The 20795-nt window shown below is 43.9% G+C and overlaps 1 protein-coding gene across 2 annotated transcripts in view; it reads right to left on the bottom strand.

Moving 5' to 3' along the window:
* Nucleotides 1-1025: 1025 nt before the first annotated feature.
* vaspb (vasodilator stimulated phosphoprotein b) overlaps nt 1026-20795 on the bottom strand; it is a 39942-nt gene continuing 20172 nt past the window's right edge. Inside the window, exons 2-14 of one of the 2 annotated variants that reach the window (XM_080771786.1) lie at nt 15074-15245; nt 11170-11350; nt 10491-10557; nt 8253-8335; nt 7068-7348; nt 6143-6279; nt 6006-6048; nt 5853-5880; nt 5696-5738; nt 5329-5385; nt 3770-3845; nt 3060-3117; nt 1026-2559 (exon numbers count right to left, since the gene is read on the bottom strand). In XM_080771786.1, coding sequence (XP_080627912.1) covers nt 2525-2559; nt 3060-3117; nt 3770-3845; nt 5329-5385; nt 5696-5738; nt 5853-5880; nt 6006-6048; nt 6143-6279; nt 7068-7348; nt 8253-8335; nt 10491-10557; nt 11170-11350; nt 15074-15245 — 1261 coding nt within the window. In that variant the 3' untranslated portion in view covers nt 1026-2524. The remainder of the gene's footprint in view (nt 2560-3059; nt 3118-3769; nt 3846-5328; nt 5386-5695; nt 5739-5852; nt 5881-6005; nt 6049-6142; nt 6280-7067; nt 7349-8252; nt 8336-10490; nt 10558-11169; nt 11351-15073; nt 15246-20795) is intronic. The other variant, XM_080771787.1, reaches the window with a different exon arrangement.

Genomic DNA, 20795 nt, shown 5'->3' with positions numbered 1-20795 from the left:
TGTGTGAATCCCTAGACTCCTTCAAACCCTCTCTTCAAAGAGCACGGCTGCAATTTGAAACTGGCACCTGGAGAGAAAAAAGTCCACCCCCCCACCTATTTTTCCATACTGTACACGTTTACCCCCTTTTTTATTTTATTCTATATTATGATTTCCTTTTTTCATAGAAGTGTATATTGGTAAATGTTAATCATGTCCTGATGAAAACTTTGTATTGACCTGTACCCATTCTACAAACTTACAATTTTCAATCAATGAATCACACAATTCATGTAGGTCCATTATTTAGTCTGCAACTGCATTCATTTGAGCCACCCATGGACCACTGTTCAGACCCAAAATTAAATAGTTTGTCAACGTTGGATAAGATTGTCCACAATTCCATGCTGTATCGAATCGATGTGGTACCAGATAGGAGAGATAACAGGCAAATGTTCTAGGCTAATTGTGTACTTAATAATTTAACTCAGGTGTAAAATGAAACCAAATGGACCCTGATAAGATCTAATAAGGGTCCATTTGGTTACCAACACTCCATCATTTAGCCAGGGACCACATGGAACCTCGTCAAGGACAGCTGGTGGTCCCCAGACCACTGGTTGAAAACCACTGGTGTAGTAGCCTACGTCAGTTCTGCGTAGTAGCTAGGAATATCACATTGCAATGCATGATAACTTGCTGGCAACCTCCATCGATAATTTTTTTTGTAGGGCTGGGTGATAGGCTACAATAGGCTAATATTTTAGATATTGGATACATGCACCTCAATATCGAATTAGTGGTTAGTAGGTAAATGGCCAACAATTCTAAGTCAGATACACCCCTTTAGCCTAATGCAGCCATTAAAACCAGGACAAACGAAACACAAGCCGTACCATGGCATATCAACTCTAGTTCCAAGGTTACGGGTTTGAATTGTTCTATTTTCCTGCACTGTTGAGGTGCTTGTGTGAATGCGTGAAATATGCAACTTTAAAAATGTAACACATAGGCATTTGAAATGGAAAGGAAGACTCAAGACATAATCCATTTCAAGAAGCAGCTGTATTTGACTATAAAGGCATTTCTAATCCAGTGTCTCTAAGCTGTTTTCTTTATATTTCAGTGTAAAAAGCCTATACTCTATTAGAAAAAAAGAAACAGTAAACCCAAAAATAACAATTCATAATAAGAAAACAATAATCCAAAAAAAAGGATCCCCATTCACCAGTCATCTCAATTAAAATAGAAACAGCATTTTATTTTTGCTAACATTTTCCCTCAAAACATATATATATTTTTTCTTATATATATATATATATATTTATATATATATATTTATATATTTATTCTCAAGGCAGTTGGTCATGGCCAAATTAATTGACCTTTTCATGGCCATTTCTCATGTTTCAAAGTTACAAAACATACCTAAAATGGAAGAAAAAAGGTGAGAAGCACAGTATAACACCACTGCACTGCCCAACAAGTAGCATCTCATTCTGACTGACGGGGGAAAGAGTGTGTCAGTAGAGTGGTGCACACATGCACGCACGCACGCACGTCGCACACACAAACTTTCTCTGGAACAAGTGCAATGCAAAGAGAAGGATTTCTCACACTAGCACAGAACTACAACATACTCTTTCACAGCACTCGGGTTGTCCGTCGCATTCCCTTTGCTCACGTCTTCCTTCCTCATCTCTCCTCCATCTCTCGACATGAAAGGCTTGTGCTGTATTGTCGTCGGGTGTTGTTCTTGGCTATCGTCAGCAGGTGTAAATCCACTTGAATGGAGTGACAGAGAGGGCAGACAGAAGGACCCTCACCTCAGCCCTTCAAGGGCCAGTGACTTGCTATAGGAGTGGTGGTTCCCCCACATCGGGGATCCCTGATTCATAGACGATCAATGTCTCGTTCCACCTTCCACCTTAGAGTGTCACTCAGGTGAAAAGAGATAGTCCTTTCTTTTTTTTCCTAGCAGGGCTTGTCTGAAATTACTGTCTCTCTGTAAAAGGCAGTTTTTTTCTTGTTTTAGATTGAATAATGATGTTCTCCAAATGAAGAGAAAGACAAAGAGATGGAGACAAAAAGAGAGAGAGAGGGGAGCGTGACAAATTGCCACATGCCAGCATCTTATTACAGTAACATATGTGAATAATATGTCATCCCTGAATACTGAAGACTGACTGCCCTGTTGACAAAAAATGTTACAGTTGGAGGGAGAAGAAGCGAGGGTGCAATTCCTGCAGGGGGCTGTAATTGTACTTGGAAAGGGAAAGAGCAACCACAGTTTGTAAAAGCTAAAGGATGTGGGTGGTGAAGTGATTAGCTTCCCTGATTTACCTTTTCTGGCCATTTCTCGTTTTACATGATTCTAGTGTGTGTGTGTGTGTGTGTGTGTGTGTGTGTGTGTGTGAAAATGTTGATGGGAGAGAGTAATCCCTGGGCTACACAGGAGAGGGCAGCAGAGGAGAGATCCACGTCCACAGGGGCATAGCCTCTTCCTTCCTTCCTTCCATCCATCCATCTCTTCTTCCTGACAGAACTATGTGCCTCTCTTTTGCAGCTCCTGAATAAAGGCTGTGGCGTGGGAGAGAGCATCAGTTAGTTCAGAAACAACCGTCCGTCAGAGAGCAACGATTAATATTTATTTGTCAAATAAGAGGGTTATGCGCATGCATAAAAAGCCAGTGGCAAATCGAGTGGTAAAAGTGACGGGCAAAGTGAGTTTAATGTTTAATGCAATCAGATGTATAATGGGGCTGTCAAGGCCAGAAAGTAGTTTCTTGCGACTTAGTAGGCAATCCCACATAACTTCCGGGTACGATGATGATGTCACGCGCATACCCTCTATGTACATTCGCATCTACGGTATTGGACTGAGGCAGATTCTAAAACGCCTGACCTACGTTTTCTGAAAACCAAAAGAGGTTCCCGTCCTGAATGGGTTAAGACAGTCTAACATGACGTTTGGACACGTACACAGAGTATGCAAAGTACAGTAAATACACACAGACTGGACTATAACATGGACACATAAGCTGTTGCATTATGCAATTAACATAATTAACTTGACCTACCTCCAATGATTTCCTCCTTTACTTTTTGTAACTCTTTCCGCACCTCCTCCAGAATTTCCTACAGGGCAAACAATTGGCATGAACATCACATGACATCCAGTAGGGCTGTGAATATGTGGGTGTTCCACGATTCCATTCAGATTCTTGGGGTCACGATTCGATTCAAAATAGATTAAAAAAAAATTCCAGATTCAAAACAATTCTCTATTCAAAATGATTATCGATTCAATACATAGGATTTCATCACAATCTACTCCAGCCAACTGAAGTGACTATACTACAGTAACTTGAAAATGACTGAAGACATGATGTTTACTGTGATTAGGGCAAGCTTACATTTCATATCACAAACACCATGTAGTGAAAACTCCTGTAAATGTAACAAAATCGATCTTTGGAAATTATTAATCGATTTTGAATAGTTCATAACGGGAATCTAATCTATTTTTTTGACACCCCTAACATCCAGTATACGTGAGACAGGGGCCTTGAGGTGCATTTGGAACCCAGGATGTCACAGTTCACCAGGGAAACCCAAGCGCAATATGTTTTGTAACAGTTAACCACTACTGAATAGACTTTGTTGACTGGGGGTCCTCCAGGGGTCTATACTTGTTTGGTCCTCTTCTTTTCCCCTAGATCTTTTCTGCGAATCTGCCAATCTATTGTAAGTAGCTGCTATTTTCACAGAAACCAGAGGGGAGACATACCTGTTTCATTTTCTCTAAGTCTGTGTTGTCGTCATTTCCACTGGCATCATTATTACTAGCAGCACCGCTCTTCATCCTGTGAGAGAACGAGAGACAGAACAAGGCACATGAAGAAGACAGATTTGACGAAAGCCCTGGACTCCTTTTTGCACAGCCGCAGACATTTTGCCAAAGCCAGGCAATTCCACCATAGAAACTGTTGCTGTCAACCAACGGAGCCCATCGCCATAGCCACTGCAGGGGGGGTGAGGGAAAGCACCAGAGGATAGAAAGGTACATACATCAAGGGATGTAATGGACAACAATGCCACTTACAGTATACAGTGTACTGAAGCAAATGCCTGTGTTGTTCTCCAGATGATAAGAGTCTTTACACTATCAATCTATACATACAGTCTATGAAGGAGCATCACTGATATGTTTTTCTAGTAAAGAATGTGTATACGAAATACCCTAAATGTTTGTTGCTGGAGATGGGTTTGGTTATGCCAGGGTGCGCACTGCGCACACACAAACGCGCACGCTAGGGCTGACCCAAAAACATTCGAATATTTGAAGCTTCGTTCGATGGCATGGGATTCGAACATGTCTAAGGCACACCCCCACACACACACAACACAGAGGATTCTTAATGAAACGGCACAGTGATAGTGGAGATAGTGGGAGACAGACACATATACTACTGGGACACTGTTCTACTGCAGCCATGTTTTTTTTTTTTCCTGGCTCGTCGCTGAAGCTTCGAAGTTCTGGCGTTTTTTATATAGAAGCTCTGAATAAAAAACCAACAGTATAATATGTTGCTTATATCAGTGACTGCTCACCTCAGGTTGTTGAACAACTGGTGTCCATCTAACTTTTCAGATATTTCTACATCACAGCACATGTCCCTCAGCAACACGGTAAACACAAAACAAACAAAAAAGACACCCAAAGCCTTCTTCGGAGAGTTCACTAGGAGACCACAGACAGCACCACCATCTAATGCTTGTAAATTCCATGCAAATCAAAGAATGATTAATATATTTGCGTGGACAACCATGGTCACTTCCACAGAGATATCTTGTTTTTTTCCGGCAGTGAGATAAAATGTACTTTAGTGATGCGCGGGTCGGCTCTGAGGTCATTTGCTATTCACCTACCACCTACATATGGTGGAAAACATTAAATATGACAGACCAGCATCTGAATGAATCTGAAAATATATTAATTTAGCCAAGTACACACTTCTTTTTCGATTTTTCACAATCTTTGTCCAGCCACAATTATTCAATGTCAGTATTTATGACCTGAATCTGCCTGAATTGCAGGACCGGCAGCAAGTCACCAAGTCCAACCAGAGCATCACCATTGCACTCAAAAAGGGCCTTTGAACGCATGACATTCTGCAGTCCATTAGATGCATGGTGCTATCAAGTTGTACAGTATACCATCCCCACCCAAGGCAGCATTCTGCAGTGAGGCTGCGCTGACCTGAAGGGGACGGAAGGAGAGAGAGAGGAAGGGACAGAGGGAGGACCGTGGACATGAGAGGATGATGGGGCAGCATTGTATTATACCTGGAACCCTGGGACAATGAGGGAGTGGCGTCCATGTTCTTGGGGACCGAGTTATTCCTGTTAGTGAAACACACACACTCTTGCTCTTAGAAAGGAAATGACAGGCACACGTGTACACACACACACACACACACACGGCGCGCACACAACATTCTCAATTTCTCATTGACAAAAGTACAGGTGTGTGCACACATGCGTCTATGTGCGGATGGAGTATGTCGATATTAAAACACAAATTAAATGATGACGGAAAACTGCGCTTCATGTCAAGACGTGTTAAAACATGGAAGCCGGAAACACTTTGCGTTGGCGTGTGAGCCTGAGGTTGGCCACAGGGGGACATGGGAACAGCTGACTTCTGCATTACCTGGGCATGGTAGACGCCTTCTCCCAAGGTCTTCTAACGGGTTCTGAGAAGACAAAAAGTACATAATATGAACACGCCAGTGCTAGACAAACATGTAATGTCAGGATGAATTCATACAGCTGTCATGTTGTGGATTTTAAAAAGGTTCAGTTCTCACCACTTTGGCCCTGAGACTCTGAGTCATCCTGCAGATAGAGGAGAGAGAGAGACTTCCAGTTAAATGGGATGGGCTCTCAACAACGCAAACGTCACAAACAGTTTCCAGCCAGTCAGGGGTATTGAATGACAGATAAACTAGATTACTACTCACATTAGTTTTCGCCGGTGGCTCGCCGCCGTCTGCCATTTTTTTCCTGCGGATTTCAACAAAATCACGTGTTCATAATCAGCAGGTACATATTAACTGTCAACCGTTTTTCCTGGACAACAAAGTAAAATGCCACTCACCTCCGTGCCAGGATGGATGCCATCTCACCCATTAGGCCTCCGCCGCCGCCACCGCCACCACCCCCTCCTCCTCCTCCACCTCCTCCTCCGGAATTACTGGCAGCCTTGGCTGGCGCGGCCGCAGATCCTCCTTCCTCCTGCAGAGGGCAGCATAACAAAGAGTCAGGAGTGAACATGAATTGAAAATCACTGTGCCTGTAAGACACTAGTCTAGGTAGGCGTAGGGCAGTGGTTCCCAATGGTAGTTTCCCCAATAGTTCCCAAACAAAATGTAGAAAACGTGTGCCGTGACCCACAAATGGGTCCCAACCCACGGTTTGGAAAAGGACCAAGGTGTAGTTGTAGTAGCTGCACTACACAAGGTGACTTTAATACAGCGTGTGTGGATATACTACGATCAGGGCCTCTGTAACTAGTCAAATGGTTAGGAGTCTGCTGGGGGCGGTATGCTATGCAATACCCAGTTAGAAAACTGTATATATAATATACACACGCGTAGAGAGAGTATAAATGCCATCAATGACAAGGCTGGTACAGGCAATATACCTCAATAAAGATAGATACACAGTAAAGACAGCCTTGCGGTAAGTACTACTACGCCCGTCTCCTAGTGGGCGTTCCTGAACAAACAAAAAAACAAAGCAACCTAAACAAAGCAACACATTTGATTGGATATCGCCAGACGATGTTGTCCAAAGATGAAATATTTGCATGTTTTTTGAGCAACGTTCCTCTGCCCACTTTCCTCTATCGCCTGGTATCGCCAGTAGTTGCCGGGTCCCATAATCAAATCACACACTTCCGGAAAATACGCCCAGGCTGTCGCACCGCTGTTGAAACGTACTGTGACGGTGGCAATGTGTGCGCAACGCAACATAAACCTATTGTGTTTAACTTCCATGGTTTCCCTCACAAACATACACACCTTGTTTACTTTGCGGAGCTTGGCACTTGCGATGGCAGCGGCCAGTCCCCCACCGCCGCCACCTCCGCCGCCCGCTCCTCCAGCGGAGGGCAGGGGTGGTGCGGGCGGGGCGGGAGGTGGTCCTCCAGGGCCCCCACCACCTCCTCCTCCTAAGGAAGGAGGTCCGGGAGGGGCAGGGGCCGGAGGAGGGGCGGGGGCCGGGGGAGGGCACGGGGGCGGCGGAGGAGCCGGCGGAGGTGCGGGGGCGGAGGACATCATGGGAGGAGCCGGGGGGATGGCGGCTAGAGACGAGAACAACAATGAGTCACTGTCACCGCTCAGCGTGAACATTACCACATAAAGAGATCAGACTAGTGATACTGACAACCAGGGTTAGCGTGAACATTACCACATGTACTCCTCATGAAGAGATCAGACTATACTATATACTATACTAGTGAACATTACCACATGTACTCCTCATAAAGAGATCAGACTAGTGATAACCAGGGTTGCCAAGTACGCTTTTTTTCTCCCCAGAGTTGCAGGAAAAAGATTAAGAGTCGTGGGTTGCAGTTTTTGAGCTGGTTTTAAAAATGCGGTGGCTTGTTCCAACAAGCCAAGATTTCTTTGATACTATAAATACCCATAGATTTGAGGAGTGTGAGAGTCGGTCTGGTGTCTATTATTAAGCCCTGGTATTAGGCTAAAGTATGTGTGTAATACCAGTATAATAAATGACCAAAACATCAATTTTATAGACATACATAATATTTATAATGATAAATGCATCGAACTTTTGGGGAATACATCGCCATATTATTGGGCTTGTTTGGCTCTCGCAAAAGAGTTGGCTAGTTTTGTGATTGTTGTCTGCTGAATCTCGTCAACACAATGTGTTTCTGACAATGTAAAAATGTAGCCGAGTTAGCACAATTTTCACCAACTGACCCCTAGCCATGACTTGTTACAAAAAGGTACGTCTTGGGAGATCTTGTAACCTATACAGTATCATGCAATATGAACTGTACTGTAGTGGCTTAATAAGTAGTTGGCTATTATGACTTGTAAATCATACGAGGAGGGACCGTGCTGTGGTGATGTGAATGATTAGGAGCAGCGGCAGCATGTCTTTTCTATGGAAGAGGAACAGCGTGGTTAATGGGGGGTGGTTGGTTGTGATGACTAACGCAGGCGTTTCCTGACCTGCGGCCGCTTGTCTCTCCCTCTCCTGCCTCTCCCGCTCTTGTCGTTCTCTCTCCTGCTGTTCCAGTCTTTGCTGCTCCGCTCTGTAGACAACAACACATTCATTGAGAAATGCATTACAATAGTTCATCCATACGGAGGATATTAAAGAACTACTCTCCAATATACTGAACTCTTGTGGTGCTACATAATATATGAAGGATGGGGCATTTTACACATCTGTCAGTCACAAAGATCTTTTATACACACACTCAGTCAGGAAGGCACACATGTGTGTACACAGACATGTGCACACACACAGACATGTGCACAATCTCAAACACAGCAATCTCAAGCATGCCGTGTGTTGTGTGTGCGTGTGCGCATGACTGTGCACACACATTGGTGGTGAGATTTAAAAGCACTGTTGGTCTACTCGGGCACTGTGCCCAGACGGGAGGGAGGGACGGCCGGGGAACACATTACTGTTCCTTCTCGGAATCGATCAGGTTTACTCACTACTTTGGTCCTGTTATTTATTTGCCTTGCTCATAATCAAATAAACTATTAAAGTTTTCACCTAAAGACGGAGTGCCTTGGATTATTAAGTCTGCAATTCACATTTTGACAAGCAGTACAACTTGGAGGAAGGATACCTTTTGTCTATATGGTTTTACCTGCATCACCAAAGAGCACCCATCTAAGAGCCACTAACAGATCCCTGCAGAGCTTCCATTCCTCTATTTCTAAAAGGTTTACTCACTACTCATGAGGCTGGTGAGCCATGCAAATCCCAACCAATCATATCTAGGGCAGAAAAACTAGCGTGAATTCAAGCAGTACTTTGTGCATATAAGTCAGTGAGTCAGTCCGGTGCTTCATTAGAGCTCTGGACCCTGCATAAGCCGTGCGGCATCAAAACAACATATAGTGCTCCTTTTGACAGACAGTTTCTCTTGGCCAATCAGAAAGCCTCTCCCTGCCATGCTGCATATGACCATTTAGGCTGAAATGAGATTAAAAGGTTAATACCTAGTCTATGCAGGCCAGTGCAGGGGTCAGCACAGACACGTTGGTGGACGAGGGGATAGAATATGGATGGAGGGACGGTGGGAGAGACGGGGGATTTTAATGTGAGACGAGATGTGTTGGCCTTCCTTGTCCCCTGTTTAACCTTTAACCTAGATGGACTTTAAGCAGCATGAGGGCTAATGCGCTACAAATCCGCTACACGTGTGTGTGTGTGTGTGTGTGTGTGTGTGTGTGTGTGTGTTGCATGCACAATTAGCAGATCTGTGCAGGCAAGACAGAAGAAAGAAGCCAAGACAGTCTGACAGCCTTGGTATACTTTGTTGTGAGGTGTTGTCACATGGTGTCGCGTGGCACGTGTTGTTGTGAGCATGTAGTTATTTTAGCTATTTTCATTGTACGACTATATCGATAGCAACTAAAACCCACAGTGGACTTCATTTGAACAGATGGACTCGTCTCGTTAGGTCTGCCTAATACCTTCAATTATCTTCAAAAATAAACAAAAATCTCATATATCACTAAAGAGAGAGGAAGAGTTATGACAAAAGAATGTTTGCCTCGGAGGAAGGCACGAGCCGACATGCTTTGGTGTCGTTTTTTTTTAACGTCTCAAGCCCGTTCAATTATTAAAGGCATTGACATTTTTCAAACCTACCTCGAGTGCCTTGGCCATAACTCTTTCTCTCTCTTTGCGTAGAATTCCATTCCAGGAGTACCGGTGGTTTGAGGGACACATGTAGCTCTTCTGTTACCCCTCTTTCTCATATATCACCGTTAAGCTTAGCAAGAGAGTATCCATGACACTCCCCACACCAGGCATCAGCTACACCTAATGGCCCAATTTGTTTCGAAAGGAAATCTTTATTAGATTGAAGCTACTTACACCTTGAACAACTACATTCGGAAGTAGGGGAGAATTGGCAATGGGCATATCACCTACTCTGCTACTCATCTTCTCTAGGACAATGACACCTCCAAAAACCTTGAAGAGTACAATTCTGGTCAAAGAGACATAGTAGACCTGTAAACACAAGGTGGGCACTGGGCACTGGATGTGGATAGCACCCGGTCTCCCCCAAAGAACACCAGTCTTGGCCCGGGCTGCGGGCGTGGTGGTCCGGGCACCCTAGGCTGCAATACCAGCTCTCTCCCCATTTCCTGTCCTATAAATAAAAGGCATAAAAGCCCAAAATAAATGGTAAAAAAAAAGAACACCAGTCCCGGTACCTTCGCTGTTGTTCCAGCTCCTCTGCGGTTGGTCCATTTGAGACTGGGCGAGGGAGAGTGGCGTAACCTGCAGAAAGACAGCATGGGACGTTTCCGATGATTAGCTAAAGGGCATGGTATATAATACATGTTCTGTTTTCTACACAAAGCACTAGGTGAGATGGTGAGAAGGACAGGTATACCGTCTGACTACATTCCCAAGACTTCTCTTTGAACATTTTCACCTATACTGACGTGCCTAAAATAGAAAGCGGACCCGCTTCTATAAATGTCTTATAAATAAAATAAAATAGAAATAAAATAAAATAAAATGTTTCTATGGCAATGGTTCTCAAACCTTTTCACTTCAAGGACCCCCAAAATTATATGTATTTGGCTGCTGACCCCCATCTGAAAATATTCTGTTCCAGGGACCCCCAGAAGCAAAGATTTGAGTTACACATATTCATGATTTTTCTAAAATAGCAGATCTACACGTTCGTATCGTGGCACTCTGTGCCGCACTATGAGCTTGTAGATCTGCTATTTTTTAAATAGCTAAAGCATAAAATAATGGTTAAAGACAAGTGGTTAAAAGGTAAGGTGACACAGATGCGTTCCACCAAGGTCTTAATGGCTTTAGGGAGCATAAAACAAGGCCTGGATCTCAGGCGATCCACCGGTCGTTGCCATTGATTACCTGCGTCTGCCATTGAAGTGAGCACCTCCAGAGCGTGCGCCATGCCGTTGGCGAACAGAGCGGCATCCTCCTTGCTGCCAAAGTTCAGCCCCCAGACCTGCCGCGCGTCTCGCCACTGATGGAAGTTAGGCGTGGCCTGGTTGTACTTCAGGCCTTTCACGATTGGACAGTTTATGACCACCTAGAGAACGGGTTGGACGGACACAACAGGTGACCCGTGTTAGCAGACATGCAATTTACTATTACAATTGTATTTAAAATGTAGGCATTTAGCAGACTTAATCCAGAGAGACTTACAGAGTAAGCAACAACAACACATGGTAATACATCAAATACATAGAAATAAAATATTCATCAAGAATCATAAACAAGCTAAGAACCTAACACCTGTCCAACAGTAGAATATCTGTGCAATGAAACTATGAGTACCGGTATACACTATAGATGCAATGTGAAGACTTTATGAATGGTGAATTTGACAAAAGGACAAAGCAGAAGCTATTAGACGCGAGTGAGAAACCTGCAGCACTGGGTCAGACGTTTCCATAAAGGAAGAATGTAACTAAATGAACAAAATAAATAAGGAATAAAAATTGTGTGGGGGGGGAAAAAAGAGGTTTCTTCAACATTAGCCTCAGAGACCACATGCATTCCCATCATGGTATTTATGTTTAATGTTTGGCATACAGTTTGCACTGAAGTTAACATCATTATATGTCTGGGAGAAAATATGTTTCTCCCAGCAGGTGGCGTAAGCACTATACACCAGTGGGGGGGGGGGGTAGGTTTGGGGACGTTGAGCGCAACCTGAATGTGCTGACGCACCATTTCCCTGTTTGTTTTACAGCCTCTGAATTCCACAGGGCAAAGGAGAGAGAGAGAGCGAGAGAGGGAAGGGGGGGGGGGCAAAGAGGAGAGCCAGTCAGAGTGAATAGTACACCGGTAGTCGGCACGTGTGCTCCAATGGGAGAGAGGCTAACTAACAAGTTCAATTGCTGCAACCGGCATGCGAGAGGCATTCCTAACCTCTGTCCAGTCCTGTCAAACAGCAGATAGATAAATGCAGCCAGGTTGGGACAGATAGAAGGAATGCGACCATGAGCAAGCACCGCAAACGTACAAATGCAATCTCCTGTTTCGAGTCAATGGCAGGCAGGGGAGGAGTGAGGCCGTCGAGAGGGAGTGATACGGGGAGAGATCGAGAAGAAAGACAAATGATGTGAAAAAGGGGAGAGATGGAAAGAGACACCATATATAAGTAAGTAAGTAGTCTTGCTGAGCCATGAGGCCCATATAAGGGCAGGAGCCTATCTCCTGTTTCCGTAGCGTGAGGCAGCTTGATGTACAAGTACACCCCCTGGACATGACGCCAATATGTCGCAGGGACCCCCAATCCAATCCTGAGTCTTTGGTATGACCCGGCCGGGGATTGAACTCCGACCTCCCAGTCTCAGGGCGGACACTCTAACCACAAGGCCACTGAGCTGGTCCGACACTGAATATGAGAGAAAGATAAGTTTGCCCTCATCTGCGACTCCCCACCCCCCACCTTTTGCTTTGACAATGTCAAAAAAATTATGTTTTCTCATAAAGTTTCTCATAAACTTTATGAGAAAGTTATAAGTTTCTCATAAAGCCCTCTGAATTGAATTGAATAGATTGAGGCATTCTACGATATATGTAGTACTAAGAGTGTCACCAGCGTATCTCGAGAACCACCTAACCGATCAACTTCAAACTGTGTGCCGATCACAGAGGATCCGAGGGAGCCATGCGACATGTGAGAAAGAAGCCTGTCGGATAAGCAGATCTCCACATAATATCAATACATCTGCAAATCCTCAAATATGGAGAACCCGGCCTGATGTTATCAATATGACGTCAATCGGCATAAACACAGACAGACAGATACAGACATCTTCATATATGGCCATAAAGGAAAACAGACAAACGGGTGCAAAGCAGGTGGCCTGAAGCAGGTGGGGCATGCATATTCAACTCTCATCATTCTAGAGTCTAGTTTAACTGCATTGTAATATTACTGTATGTATATAATAGAGAATCATTATAGCCACTCACTTTGAAGAAATTTAAAAAAATGCCACTATTTCCCAAAATGTTTCGAACATTGACAAGCTACAAACTCACAAAGCAATCAACGTGATGAGTTGTTGTGAGATTGTAGATCTGCTATTTCCCGAAACGTCTTCACCGATGACATGGCACAAATAGCGACGCCAGGGTTTACGCGGTTGAGCTCAACTTGCATTTCATCATTTAACGAATGTGCCGCTTGCGGTAAATGACCCATTTTCTCCCTCTGAGAATAACAGATTTTCGAAGGTGTCACCTCAGCTGAGAGAACGACAGAGACAGGGGGGGGGGGGGGGGTGGTCTTCCTAAATTGTCACCGCCAGGAAATGACCGAGCAGGCATACTATCTCGCAGGAAACATCATCCACTTTAAGAGCCATCTCTAGGGAACACTTGGAGGCTTGAATGTTTAAAGAAGGACATGGATGGCGGCAGCGGGGGAGATGATGGGGGGGGGGGGGGGGTGGGGTGGTAAACCCATCCAAATGCTCTCCTCCAGCAATCTTTTCTTATTTGTGAGATGGGTGTCTAAGTGTGTGTGTGTAACCCTACCTTCCCCTGCAATTGCATCTCCCAGGCTGCAAATAAGAACGACCTCTCAGCTTGCTCAGTTAAGTATAAGGTCTTAAACAGAACTGATCCCAGTCAGTGCTGTGGGTTATGTAATGTTACCCATTATACTGTATGTTTTTTTACACATTAGTCTGCAGTTAATCCTAGTATTAACTCATCCACCGCTAAATGGCAGTAGCAATAGTTAGCACAGGCTACCAATAGATTTGTTATTTTTTTCTTTTGAACGAGAGTTGTAAGATGTGTCTAAAGACATGATTATAAAAAAACGTCTTTGGCCTGGAGGCACTTTGTGAAAATTAAGTCAAATAAGTTCTTGGCCTAGATTTCCTAGAATGAGTTTTAATATACTAGTAAGAGTATTGAGTGCTTTAGCAATAATGATGCTGCAGTGCTTAGTACTGTAGCTAGGGGGTGGTGCTAAAAAATAATGCATTTGCCTGTGACTGCATTCCACAAGATGTGTCTTAAGTCATGATTATAAAGTTAAAAACGTCTTTGGCCTGGAGGCTTCTTTTGTGAAAAAGAAGTCAAATAAGTTCATGGCCTAGAATGAGTTTTAATATACTAGTAAGAGTATTGAGTGCTTTCGCAATAATGATGCTGCAGTGCTTAGTACTAGTTAGGGGTGGTGCTAAAAATAATGCATTTGTCTGTGACGGCATTCCACAGACCGTGGCACTTCCCTGGTGTGAATGTGAGGCAGCGGACTGACTGCTGAACAAAAAAAAAGAAAAATATAAACAAAAACAGGATGCACACTCAGCAAACCTCCTCCTCAGGGTAAATTAAGGTCGGAAAAAACAAATATATATATACCGTTATATATATACAGTATATCATGTGGGCTGTGTGGGCCGAATACAAATAGGGTATAGTGTACATGTTGCGCCCTGGCCCAGCTCTATATGATGACATAACACTGATGATATAAGTACATGCACTGTGTGGCATGAGTGAGAGTGAGCCTGCCTTTTGACCCGAGATCAGATTCTAAAAATGTCTTCTACATCCTGACAGTTTTCTGAAAAAGCTATGTTTCTATTCCAGTGGTTATTCGATGTTTCAAAAATAGCAGACCTACACTCGGTGGCGCGCTATGAGCTTGTAGATCTGCTATTTTTCCAATAGCTAAAGCATAGCATAATGCTAACACCAAAAGGGGTTTCCGCCCAAAATGGGTTAGGACAAAATGAGAAAACACCTGATCCACCAACGACGGCACTGTTTTCCATACCTGCTGGTCCGTCTGCATCTTGCGTCCCACCACTCTGAAGGCGTTGGTGGAGGGGTTGTGGTAGATCTGCACTCTGCTGAAGGTCTGGGCACCAGCGCCCGCCGGCAGCCATTTCTTGTTGCCATCGTCGTAGATCATCACAGTGGCCCGAGCCTGGCAGATACTCGACTCACTGAGGCGAGAGAAAAGAAAGAAAAATAAAAGACAGTCACTCTCACTGCTTAGAGAGAATTGGTTTTGTTTGTTTAACTTGTGTTTTTATTTTATATGTATTAAAGAAAAGAGACTTGCTGTCGCAAAACACTGTCGATGCCCCCCAATTAATTACACAAATTGTATTGCATTACATAAGGGAAAGAATGTTGAGCCCCGACAAGCCCTTCCTCATTCCGTGGACATATGACACTGCAGCAGTTAGCATGAGAAGTATTTGTTAGTTCCAATGTTACCTGACTTAAAGTGTACAAGGCCACTTTATTTGCCTTTCTAAATACCGGTAAATAGCTGATAGCTATGACTTTTGTTTGACCTCGCTAAAGCTATAACCTGAGGCTCATGTCAAAATGTATTACGTCTTATCATTGCTCCAACAGGTAACAAAGCACCACTAATACTTTCATTACCAAAACGTTTGGACGCATGTCTGGGGGAAAACCAAGTTTCTAGGACTGTGAGAACTCTGTCAAAATGATCCAGTTCCTCTGTTTGTTTTACTTTCTGTAGCCTATGCAGATGACGGACAGACGAGGAATCTTTATTCTTTATAAAGAAAGTCAATTACACATAATATTTGCTGATAAAGCTCGAGAAAATAAACTGTCCTGCTGGCAGTCGAGTCGAGGAAGAGGGAATGGCAGCACTGAGGTTTGCAGGAAGAGAGAGGAGTATGAAAATGTAAGCAAATAAAAAAAGAAAATGACTCAAAAACATGAGAGAGGAAGTGTGAATTGCAGTTGGCTCAAGGAAGAAGAGAGACAGTGTTGTCGTAGCTGTGTGTGTGTCACACAGCCTTGGCTTCTGGAGACGGGAGCCTTCCTTCCAGGCTAGCCTCGTCTGGTTAGCTCGACACACTGTCACAGCACACTGCCTAGTCTGAAAAGGTCTTTGCAAGCATCAGGCTAATAGATCCTAAATGAATGGTGGTAGAAGGCCTGAGGCAAGCCAACAACAAATGTATCTTTGTAGTTTGTTTTAACCTCCTTGGAGAGTGCCAGGTGAGAGTTCACTGCATCGGGACAATTCAGATCATTCATGTAAAAGTTGACAAACACACAAAGTAGGTTAGGCCAAAGACAAAGACCTGCAATGCATACTTGCGCCTGACTTTCCTGACGTTCGTATGTAATTATCAACATTTCACAACATGTCTTCAAGCATCTGCTGTCGGATGAAGTCATTAGTCGTATTTCTCTTGACCTGGCCGGTACACTCATAATTTGGAAGTGCAATTCTACCATTTGAAATGAAAGGTACTCATTATTAGCCAATAAACGTTTCAATGCAATATATGGGTCTTCATCAGGCTACAGGGAACATGGTTTGGACTCCAGGTATTCTTTTTTTATTACATAGTTCTAGGTAAGGCTCTGGACACATAATATTATGCCGAGTCGTGTCTCAAATATTGCTATGCCATGCAGTAATAGCCAGCAATGCATGTCCAGACGCCAATAAACGGGCCATTTATAAGACTGAAGTGTAACATCTAAGATTAGGGCCGCCTCTTGGTATGGGTGCCATGATAGTAATTATGCACCGATGCATTCAACAGATGGGTGTATGAGGGTCATATATTAGAAGTAGTGGCTACGTAGTAGTAGCTGTAGAGTGTAGAGCAAACTAGGGTAATTATAATAAACAAGCCTGAAAGAAAGACTGCTCTAATATAGGAAAGCATAAATATAATCTATCTATAATGCTTTGTAAATACTGTTAAGTAGTGCAGGAAAGGAATGCAGCAAAAGGCTGGTTTGAGGAGGAGAGGAGAGATTGGTTTCGATCCCAAACAAGATGGGCCACATGGACAACAATGAAGACCGACAAAGACAGGAAGTAGAGTGGTGTTCCCCGCCTAAGAGAGGAGCGACTGGAACCTTCCACCTGCTCTACATCTCCAACTCCTCCTACGCGGCGCGGTGTGGCAGGCGCGCACACACACACACACACACACACACACACACACACACACACACACACACACACACACACACACACACACACACACACACACACACACACACACACACACACACACACACACACACACACACACACACACACACACACACACACACACACACACACACACACACACACACGTTTTAAGATAACACAGCTCAGGGAGAAAAACACACCCAAAAGCTGTCGCACAGTGAACACACCTAGTTGATAACAGTCATGAGGGCCGTGGAATGGGAGTGCTAAGTGGGGATTTGCAATAATACCCTTCAAGGTTTTATAAAGAACAAAATAATCACTCCTTGTGAAAACAAAAAGAGGATCCTGTAAAAACCGTGTCGCTTTGTAATCATGTACACCAGTACAACAACAACATTAACAAGATATCTGATATTCTAGTTATGTCCGTCAAGCTACAGCTGTACTCCGTGTTATCTTGCCTGTATGTACATTGTACAGTATGTGCCATGGTCTGTAACCTCTTTTCTCTCAAATCGTTCAGCTCGGTAAAAAAACTGTGATGATTAGGTGACTGATTAGGTCTTTTCACAATTATCTGAGATAACGCAAATATTTTTGCATAATCGTCAATCGTTCAATACCCTGTTGAAAAATATCCATACATTTTTAAATATAAAAAAAAGCTATAGCAGATCTAGTAGATTGTAACTTGTGACATGTATAGCTTATATGTACAGTTTCATTATAGATATTCCACTGTTACTTTCTTAGCTTACGCATGTTTCATGATAAATGTTTTTATGTGATGTATTCCCATGCTTTTTTGTTCTTGCTTAATGTAAGTCGCTCTGGATTAAGAGCGTCTGCTAAATGCCTAAATTGTAAATTGTAAATGTAATTGTGACACTCCCTCCCGCAAATCAGTACACACACGATCTCTATAGTCAGTCATGTGAACAAGACGGATCGGTCTGATCTTTCATATCCAATCCCGATGAGCCAAGATTGGCTTCCTAAGTTCCTATGTTTGTAGGAACGCTGAGATGCATGTTAAAATAACAGGATTTCACCATATAAATAAATCGATCATTTATGTAGCAAGAGCATCAAAATGTATTCTAAATCTAGTCAACCAGGCCTAGGCTGCAGTAGGCTATGCACTGGACAAAATAATGTGCATGACATTACATAAACTAGAAATACGAGGAAATGGGAGAAACACAAGCAACATCAACTTTAACGACCGCCTGACAGGAGTTTTCATGTTGCATATCCATATAGTAAGACTACGGCCATTATCACCTGGGTGGGTCAGCCGTGTAACTTTCCTGACGTTAAGCTGCCCATGTGTTCAACAACACAGCCATGAAAAAGAACACTGACAGCTATGAGGTGAAGAACGAAGGCTTGTCCTGCATAGCAACAGTTGCTAAACTATATATTGGCATTGGACAATCGCTTTTTGAGCTGGGGTTTAGCGAAAGGCTAACTGTAGTTGTTGTATCATGAGACAAACATTCAATAAGGCTACTAGTGGTCATTAGTCTTGAGTCTATAAAGAAAGACTGTTAATCATATGCTGCTGACTGAGAATAACTAGCCTACTAGACCAGTCCAGTGTCTGAGATTGCGCCGACAGTCCCAGGTCTAATGTGAGAGTCATAAATCATAAGTCTTGAGTGAGTTGAGCCAGCGTGCCATTCCTTTGGACTACCTAATGTGAGAGGCAGCCAGTTCATCTGACACCAGCACTCACTCAAAGCAGCCCAGACTGACCTGGCTGGCACGGTCCCAGACAGATTACACATACAGTACAGGAGAAGAACAAACAAGACTGTCACACACACACACACACACACACACACACACAAGCAAGGAAGACTAGTCACACACTGGGAAAACCCCCAAGCGGGTGTGGGATAGATACCAATAAAGAAGGAGGGCGAAGGAGAGCACGAGTGAGTGAGTGAGTGAGTGGGTGAGTGAGTGAGTGAGTGGGTGAGTGAGTGAGTGAGTGAGTGAGTGAGTGAGTGAGTGAGTGAGTGAGTGAGTGAGTGAGTGAGCGATTGAGCGAGCGAGCGAGCAGAGACAGATAGACTGAAGAGAGACAGACAGATAGCGAGCTGGCGTGCGTGAGAGAGGAGAAATGAGATGGCTATAAGGAGTGTGAGATTTGCTAGTTGTAATAGTAGTAACAAAAATAAACCAGGACGTAGTCAATTAATATAATAAAATGCCCTTCGTTCAAAGAAAAACGCATTTTCACTTGTAGTATGACAGAGGGGCAGAGTAACCCAGAGTAGAAGCAGTAGTAGTAGACCATTAGGTGTCACATCAGATAATATCCATTCATCCTCTTTCTCATGATCCTCTCTCTCCCTCTTCTCTCTTCTCTTGTACACTCTACACTGTACAGTCCACTAGTCCATCCCTGCTTCTCCCTCTCTCCAGTCCACTAATCCATCCCTGCTTCTCCCGCTCTCCAGTCCACTAATCCATCCCTGCTTCTCCCTCTCTCCAGTCCACTAATCCATCCCTGCTTCTCCCTCTCTCCAGTCCACTAAACCATCCCTGCTTCTCCCGCTCTCCAGTCCACTAATCCATCCCTGCTTCTCCCTCTCTCCAGTCCACTAAACCATCCCTGCTTCTCCCGCTCTCCAGTCCACTAATCCATCCCTGCTTCTCCCTCTCTCCAGTCCACTAAACCATCCCTGCTTCTCCCGCTCTCCAGTCCACTAATCCATCCCTGCTTCTCCCTCTCTCCAGTCCACTAATCCATCCCTGCTTCTCCCTCTCTCCAGTCCACTAAACCATCCCCGCTTCTCCCGCTCTCCAGTCCACTAATCCATCCCTGCTTCTCCCTCCCTCCATCTGTCCCGCCCGTGATACAATCTGCTACTTCCGGTGACACAGCACTAAAGCCACAGCCCACTTCCTGCTGCCAGCCAGCCCTGCCTAATAAGGGCTGCCTGTCTGAGTCAGTCTGAGACAGTCCATACAGTAGTCATACATACATACATACTGTACATCCTGACCACAATGGAAACAAGCCCCCAGGACCCTTTCTTATCCTTTTAGCCTTAATGTCGGCACGTACCACGCATGTGCCGTTTACTGTACATGACTTATGTATTCAATCAATCAAAAAACATGAATACACACGCACGCACAAGGTGTTAATTTGACATAACAAAACGATGACCAATTGACCACTTCAACCATATTGTCCATCGTCATATAATTGGTCCTCATTAATGCCCCGTGTCTAATCACTCTGCAATCTCAGAGGAGTGCTGTGGACCGTGTAGAAACCAGGGACATCATCGGCGGTATAGCCAGGTTTGGTCATTTCAAACTTTCAAAAAAATATATATATATTAATGAAGGAACAATGGCTTCTATTGCACGGTAACTTTCCAGGAAATGAAATTAGTTTCCATTAGTTTGGAATCATCAATAATGTCTAATGTATAGAGCGACGCAGTCGCCCCGGAAGAGAATTTCTCATTCATTTTTCCATAGACGTTTCAGAGGCGGAAATTCTCTTCTGGTGCCCTTCGTCATTCTGCGATGCTCTATATGT

The sequence above is a fragment of the Protomyctophum bolini genome (assembly GCF_963924005.1).
Source record: "Protomyctophum bolini genome assembly, chromosome: 9".
NCBI lineage: Eukaryota > Metazoa > Chordata > Actinopteri > Myctophiformes > Myctophidae > Protomyctophum > Protomyctophum bolini.
This window is presented reverse-complemented; position numbering and strand designations above follow the sequence as displayed.